At 46.8% G+C, this 8,074-nt stretch overlaps 1 protein-coding gene across 4 annotated transcripts in view; it reads left to right on the forward strand.

Moving 5' to 3' along the window:
• FAM167B (family with sequence similarity 167 member B) overlaps nt 1–4,451 on the forward strand; it is a 17,964-nt gene extending 13,513 nt beyond the window's left edge. For all 4 annotated transcript variants that reach the window (XM_081922904.1, XM_081922901.1, XM_081922903.1 and 1 more), the window contains 2 exons: nt 854–1,272; nt 3,629–4,451. In XM_081922904.1, the coding sequence (XP_081779030.1) occupies nt 979–1,272; nt 3,629–3,892 (558 nt within the window). In that variant the 5' untranslated portion in view covers nt 854–978 and the 3' untranslated portion in view covers nt 3,893–4,451. The remainder of the gene's footprint in view (nt 1–853; nt 1,273–3,628) is intronic.
• The last annotated feature ends 3,623 nt before the right edge of the window (nt 4,452–8,074 follow it).

Here is an 8,074-nt window from a genome sequence, read left to right on the forward strand (position 1 = left end):
AATCAGAGGTCCACTGGTGCTGGACCAATATCTGGCTATGTTTTTCCTGCTTATCCAATGTGACCCATGCATAGAGCTGTCCAGGGTGCTATTGAATTCTGGACTTTTTGCCTTGCAGAACATGGACCTTGTTCTACTTCACCCCATCTTGCTCTGCTCACTTGCTTTGGGTCAGAACCTCTATACTTCTGAGGCCAATGCATGGAACCGAACAGAAATAAGGCAATGTTCTCTGTTCCCCTAGACATAGAAATTGCTACTGGTGGTGTCTGTGCTCTGCTAGTTCTCACATGATGCATGACTGCAATGTATAGGTAACTCAAAGTGTGCTAGAGTTCACTGGTGAACACTATGCTGCACTGAGGTGCATCAAGTGGCTATTTTCTTACTGGTCAGCAGGTGGTGCTATGCTGTAATTAAAAGGAGTATTAAAACATAAGCAAGCTGGGTGAGGGCCACAATGCAGAGGGACAATAAGACTTTGGAGGGTAGTTGCCTGAATATGTTGCTAATCCACTATCTCACCTTGATTTTACTGACATGTCAGCTGAACGGGGGGGGGGGGGACGATTTTGCTATAAAGTGCTCTTGAATCTTGGCTCCTTTTCAGACCTGGGTGGAGGACCCATATCTTTTTCTCTGCTGACAGTAAGAGTCAGGAAAGGAAGGAGTGCTGTTGGGATTAATGGCTTTACACTCTCGCTGTCTTTTATGTCATTGAAACTTCCTTTCAAAGAACAGGGTGTCTCCTCCCAGTTGGAGACAATAAGTCAGGACCAAAGAGAGAGAGAGAAAAGGCCTCCCATTAACCTCTGGATAATTAAAGTTCCTGCTTTCTTTCTTTTATTGCCAGGGCTTTATTGTTCCAAGAATAAACAGCTTTCCTCTATGCACGGACACATATGACACAGAGCGAGTGGGTGACTGAGGGAGTCGGTCTGTCTTGGAAAGAAAGCCCTTTGCCTGCACACCTCTGCAATGTCTTTGGTGAGGTTCAAGGAGTTTGGGGAAGAGGAGGAGAACTCGGAGGCAGAGAACCTGGACAGCGTCAAGGCCTTGACGGCAAAGCTGAAGCTGCAGACCCGGCGCCCTTCCTACCTGGAGTGGAAGGCACGCGTGCAAAGCCCCTCCTGGCGGAACGGGCTCAGGACCCTGCCAGAAAAGCAGTGTGGGGAGACGGCCGGGGAGGACTCTCAGGCCCCTGTCCCTTTGAGGACCATTTGTGGGTTCCCCACCATTGGTGATGCCTTGGAGTGGCTCAGGATGGAGCTGGTGAGTATTTTCCCAACCTTTCTGGGGAAAATGTGAGCACCGGAGCAGCAGGCAGAAAGAACTAGCCCCAGCCCTCAGGGGCAAGTCTGGAGCAGTGAGGCAGAGGAGGCACCTCCACCACCGGTGGTCGCAAGCTTTGCGTCCTGGCAAGACCTCCCCAGTGGTCTTCTATGGCATGGCTCACTCCACTGGCCAACTTGCATCTGACCGTCTTTTTCAGTTCTAGCTAAAATATTTAAAGCTTCAGGCAGTGAAGTAGTACAGTCCAGGTACATACCAGTAGGTGCTCCCTGTACAGTCCCTGTTTCTTGGTACCTGTTTTGTCTCAAATTTCTGCTTAAAGTTTGTAGAGTGAGTTACTGGAGTTGCCCTTTTTCACAACTTTTAGCCCACCTCTACAGCAGCCTTCCTCAACCTGATACCTAGATAATTGGGACTACAACTCTCATCAGCCCCAGCATCATAAAGCTGCACTGTAGTGGAGGAGCGGGTGAACTGAATGATCAATGTACACTTACGAAGACCAACTGAACTCTGTCCTGCATTGTCTTTCATTTCACGCAGTGTATTTGCTAGGTTTGTCTTGAGCCTTCGGTAAACTGCTGTAAGGCAGTTATGATTTCCTAGCATATTTTTAACCACGTAACGAACACACCCCGTTCTGTGTTGCTGGAGGAAGAGGGGGAAGTTAATGAATATATAGAGAATACGTAGACGGATAAATGAAACTACAGTTTCAGAGTAGAAGGCAGAGTAGCGCCTGCAGCAATCAGGGCCAGCCCAATATATTTTGCTTTTTGAGGAACAGCATTAAACATTGTGCACGCGCGCGTACACACACACACATCAGAGTCCCTAAAATTCAAGGCCACCAAGTTATTTTGGCACCTGAGGTGGAAAATCCCACAAGTGTCTCCCATTTCCTAGTAGTAAAAATATACAATAATAATTCAAATAAACTAACCACTTTGCTTCAGCTGCTTGGCTCATTTTGCTTCATGGTAGGGCTCGTCCTGACAGCAGTGTACAGTATAATAATTGGGGTGTGTGTGTTAATTTTTGGCTTAAGACTTGTTGTTTTTGTCATCATCCGTCTGCTTCGGGAGACAAGGGAAGATTGGGGGTTAAGACAAACCATTGCTGACCCTTCAAGTGTCCCTATTTTCCAGGGACATCCCTGATTTAGAGAAGCCATCCTGGTCTCTTATTTCATCCTAGAATGTCGCACTTTTCCCTAGGATGTCCCTAATATCATCAGAGAAATGTTGGAGGGTATGGAGTTATCTGACCCTCAAGCTGTCTGAAGGCAATCCTGTATAGGGAAGGTTTTTTTTAATGTTTTATTGTGTTTTACATCTGTTGGAAGCTGCCCAGAGTGGCTGGGGCAACCTAGTGAGATGTGTGGGGTATAAATAATAAAATTATCATTATGGAATGGGAACGTTCCTATTTTCATTAAGGTTGGAGGGTATGCCATTGGAGAGTTACAGCGGCTGCTGTGAATGTAGAGATGTCAGCTGTATGTGGGCTGTGAACCCCTTACACCCCCTTTAATTCCCCCTCCTCCAACTGCTGCCTTCCCACATGTCCTCCTCCCTAAATCTGGATATTCCCTATGAAATTTATGTCCTGTTTCGATTTCCAAAGCATAGGGAATCTCTGGATGAGAAATTATAGGACAGCAGTAGCTGGAGGAGAACACTGCATGGACATGTAAGAATTAAAGGAGGAACAAGGGGTTCACAGTCCACATTCAGCTAAAGTGTGGATGGGCCCTAAGACACTGGCACACTTCCTGCACCTCCCATTGAAGGGCAAGGCGGGCACAGCATTTAGCTGGACAGCATGCAGTTGGAGTCCCAGGCAAACAGGTGCTCCTTCTGGTGGGCTGGCTAAGTGAGGTTTGTGCATGCCAGCCTCCTAGGTGACAGAGGCAGGGTGGCTGTTGACTTGGCATCCGATTTGCTCCTAGCTTCTATGTAACGGGAGGAACCACCTCCTTGGCTGGATCAGCTATGGTGGGTGTGTTTGGGAGGGAGGTGACAGGAGGCACTTTTGAGTTTGCCTGAGCATCCTTGGGAGGGAGGATCTCCACCCTGTAACCCACTGGGACCCTCCTTGAGATCAGAGGTCTCTTGGGGTTCAGAACCTGTTACCCCACCTTCCCCAGGGTCCTCCAATTCCCCAAGCTCCTCACACTGCTCCTCAGGGTCTGACCACCCTCTCAAAGACACTTCCACAGGACTCAGGACAGGACATGGCCTTTTTCTGATCCAGCCATGCTCTTTTAATTTTCTTATGGGGTGTGTATGTGTTGCCTCTCAGGCTTCATGGTTATTCTTTTGCTTCTATCCAGCGGGAGATGCAGGCCTTGGATCACCAGTTGGCACGGCAACTAATGGGCCTGCGTGCTCAGATCCACCGGCTGAAGGTGGAACAGGCCTGTCACCAACACAAGGAAATGTTGGACGATGCCACCTTCGAGCTGGAGGGCTGTGAAGAGGACTCTGACCTGCTGTGTAACATCCCACCCAAGATGGCGTTCCTCTTGTCCACACCCCTCAAGCACATTGGCGTCACACGCATGAACATCAACTCTCGCCGTTTCTCTCTGTGCTGAGGGGCCTTGCTTGACCCCTCTTCTGATTGCATTGTTAAGGCCTGCAGCCTTCAGCAAGTGATACACACGCATAAACCCATCAGGGACTCACACAGAGAAACCTGGCATAGGTTTTTTGTTATGGGATGGAGAGAGCCAGTTTCTCAGAAGGCCAGAAGCTGCCTTGTCAGTAGGTGGTTCTGTGCAACTACCAACTGCTTTGTAAAAGAAGGCATTATTGCTGCAGACAGTAACAGGCATCTGCCTGGCTATTGAGTATCCTCAGATCCACCAGCCCTCACATTTGGGGATGGGAATGTTCCAGGATAGGGCCTTCTGAGTTGTTCCCCCCTCCCTGTCACAACTTTGGAACGCTCTCTTCAGGGAAGCCTGCCTGGTACCAAATCTGACATCCTTTCAGTTCCTTTGCATTTCCTCAGGCGACTGTACTCCAGCTTTTATTATCTCTTCCTGTTGCCCCTGTTTTATTTTGTATTACCCTATGTTATTCTTAGTACCTGAGAGCCTGTTGCCTCAAGAGCAGGTTACAGACTTCAAATAAACAGACAAATAAAATGTTTGCTGGCCTCTTTGTACCTGTTGTGCTTTGCCACAATTCTTCACCCACTCCAATGTTCTAGATACAACTTTGCACAGTTTGTTTCAACAGCCCTGTGCCTGAACGTGTGTTCTGTCTGACATACGTTCATTTACAGATTAAAAAGCTGAGCAGGTAATGAGCAAACAAGGAAGGTGGGCCTCAGTCCCAACAGCAGCAGAGCCCACAATTCTGGATGGCTTTTTCAGAAATAGCCAGATCCAAACTACGCCAACTGTTCTTTTCAGAGTGTGACATGGAGTAGCCAGCAGCCATCAAGGTCCTAATTTGCACCTTCCAGTGCAAAATAATGCAAACCCCTAAAATAGGGCCAGCAGATCAAGGGCTGAACATGGCCCTCTTGGTACTGTCGGTACCAGGGGTGCCAACTTGAATAAAATATTGTGGGGGCCCAGGTAAGGCCCGCCCCACATAATCGATCACATGACACAGTGCACACACCCCATTTGAATGGCAATGCCCATCAACTTTGTGGGGGCCTGGCCCCTCAAATATTTTATTGTGAGGGCTGAAGCCCCCACGGCCCCTAGGAGTTGGCTCCTATGGTGGGTACTCTCCCAGGTCATGACCCTTAGCCATACCCACTCTCCCCAGGCCACTGTGTCTGCTGTGTGCACTCCTTGAATACTTTTGCCGGGCTAGAATGTATTTTTAAACTGTGATGATGCCTCTTGCCTGAGGGATGTGTGCATATGGGTATGTGTGCAGCTTTTGCATAGCTGGAATGTAGCCTAATGTACAAAGTCAAGCGTTTGCCTCTGGCCATGCTTACTGCTGGTATATGCCCCCAGGCAACAAGGGAATGCAGCCCTTGGGATTCTTCGCCCCTGACCTAAAGAAGGAGAGGGCCACCTTGCATATAAAAACATTTCTCAAACACTAATACTAGAATTAATATCTGGGCTTCCTGAGAAGGGAGCCTGGTTCTGTCACTATATACTTATTGAAAAGCATTTATAAACCCCTTAATGTTTTAAACATTTCTAAGTGGTGTAGAATATAAAAACAAACAACATCACTGAAACAGAAAGCAGAACCAGGTTCTCTCCCCAGGAGGACTCCAGAACAGGTGGTTCCACAGTCAGGGCCGCTTGTACGCCTGAGGCACTAGCAGCATTCACACGTCAGAGTAAACCACAGTTAATGGTTTGTTGTGAATGCGGAGATCGCTTCCACTTTGCTCTGACCTCAAGGTACATTCACATCAGTGGTTTAAAGTGCAGTGAGGTCATTTCTTCCCTTCTGTGGTTCAAGCTGCATTTGCACGGAGCTGCCTTATGTGCAAATTGCCTGTATGGTACTTAGATCATTTAACTGCTCCTGTCCCAGAAATACTCACCCTCCAAGAACTTGGCATGTTGAGTTACATTCTGTGGGTTGCCTTCCTTTAGGCTGAGCGTCATCAGGCACCATTGCTTTGGCTACATTTCTACATGTTGAGATGGCAGGAGGCAAATTACTATAATTGTAGAGTTGGGAGGGACCCCAAGGGTCATCTAGTCCAACCCCCTGCAATGCAGGAATCTAAACTAAAGCATCCATTACAGATGGCCATCCAATCTCTCCTCAAAAACCTCCAAGGAAGGAGAGTCCACCACCTTTAGGGAGAATTCATTCCACTGTCAAACGAGGTAAGATGTGAGTCTGAGAATCTGCAGCCCAGTCAGGGAAACAGCATGTGGGAAGCCTAGGCAGGTGAGGGCGGCAGTTGGATCAAACCAAAACATAGTAGGAAGGTTGGCACTGATGATAGAGCAAGATACACTCAGCAAAGTGACTCATTCAGAAACAGGTGGGTGGGCTCGATTCTTACAGCCAAAACAGCTGGAAGAGTCATGTGGGAGATTAGTAACTGGGTCTTCCAATGCTTTCATTGTCACCTCATAGCAGCCACCAAGGGTGTTGGGATAGGCCCTCTAAATTTAGATCAGTGCTGTTGGGGGAAGGGGTGGCTAACCCTCTCCCCTGATTCAAATGCATCCCCCATTTCCCTGATCAAAATACTGCCCCTGCCCTAACCCAAAGTTTTTGTTATCCACAGTAGGAATATCTATAGGCATGATATTCCTGTGATAGAAGCGTCTTTCTGTTTTCAGCAAACACACTAGCTGCTTCAAAGAGAGTGATTTAAATTCAGGAAAGAGCCCCCAGTGCTGCTGGTCCAATCACATCTGGTGCCTCCCTGGGCAGCTTTAAAGTTGGAGGTTGGGGCAGGGGGGCAGTATGGGGCTGTCAAATCTGAGCAGTAGTGCAGTTAGGGAAAATGTACAAAACTAGTTCAAATATATGCTGGAAGTGTAAGGAAAAGGAGGGGACATTTTTTCATATGTGGTGGGATTGTAATGTAATTAAAAAAAAATTGGGAAATGATATGCAATGAATTGAAGAAAATGTTCCATTTAACATTTATTTAAAAACCTGAAGCCTTTTTTGTTAGGTATTGTAGGGAAAGATCTGCCAAAAAAGCTGGAAAATATCTTCATGTATGCGACAACGGCCGTGAGAGTTTTAATAGCACAAGGATGGAAGACTGAAGAAACCCCAACTAAAGAATCATGGCAAGAAAAATTGATGGACTATGCAGAACTGGCAAAACTGACATATAAGCTATGGGGCAAGGATAACTATGACTTTAAAGATGAATGGGAACCCTTTACAAAGTATTTGAAGACGCAACAAAGCGAACTGGACTCCTTGGCTGGCTTTGAATAAACATTCACAAACGTTTTATTGATAATAATCAGCTAAATAGTTTGTGTAACATGCAGAAAACAGCATTCTTAGAGAAATCAAAGATTGGAACTGAGGGAAGACGGGGGTGGGGGTGGGGTTGTGTGGGAGGGTGGGGGAAGGAGGAAAATTGGGGGGAAATAAGGATGATATGTTTCTGGATAATATGTTTTGTTTTAATTTTGAATTTAAAAAGTTTTTATAAAAAATAAAAATCTGAGCAGTAGTCTGCATCTCCTCTGCGTCAGCATTTATGAAAGTAACCCTTAAAAAGAAAGATCTCATGCGCTTCCTCTCATATTCATTTCACTGCTTCTCAGGTCTGGAAAGGCCCTGGTTTAGAGCACACATAACTGATAGTGATCATTCTGGCTAAAATGCTGCTGCTGCTTATTTGTATTGAAATTTCCTCTGATAAAATTCAGGTTGGATGAGTATGTGGTTGCTTTTTGGGCGGGATGGGTTGAACTTCTGTATTTGTAGCACTTTACTCAATAAAAAAAAATCTCCTCATTAAGAGTGTGGAATTTCACATGCCATGTTTTGCTTGGGAAAGATGGAAGGCACAAAGAGAAGGGGACAACAGAAGACGAGATGATTGGATAGTGTTCTCGAAGCCACCAACATGAGTCTGACCAAACTGTGGGTGGCAGTGGAAGAGAGGAGTGCCTGGCGCGCTCTGGTCCATGGGGTCATGAAGAGTCGGACACGACTAAACGACTAAACAACAACAAAGATCACGAAACCGTAAGCAGAGCCTGTCTGATGCATCAGGCCGATGGCGCCTCAAGTCCAGCGTCCTCTTCTCACAGGCCTTTGGGGGAAGCCTGAAAGAAGGACCTCAGTGCTATCAT

This window comes from Podarcis melisellensis (genome assembly GCF_964234715.1).
Source record: "Podarcis melisellensis genome assembly, chromosome: 8".
Taxonomy (NCBI): Eukaryota; Metazoa; Chordata; class Lepidosauria; order Squamata; family Lacertidae; genus Podarcis; species Podarcis melisellensis.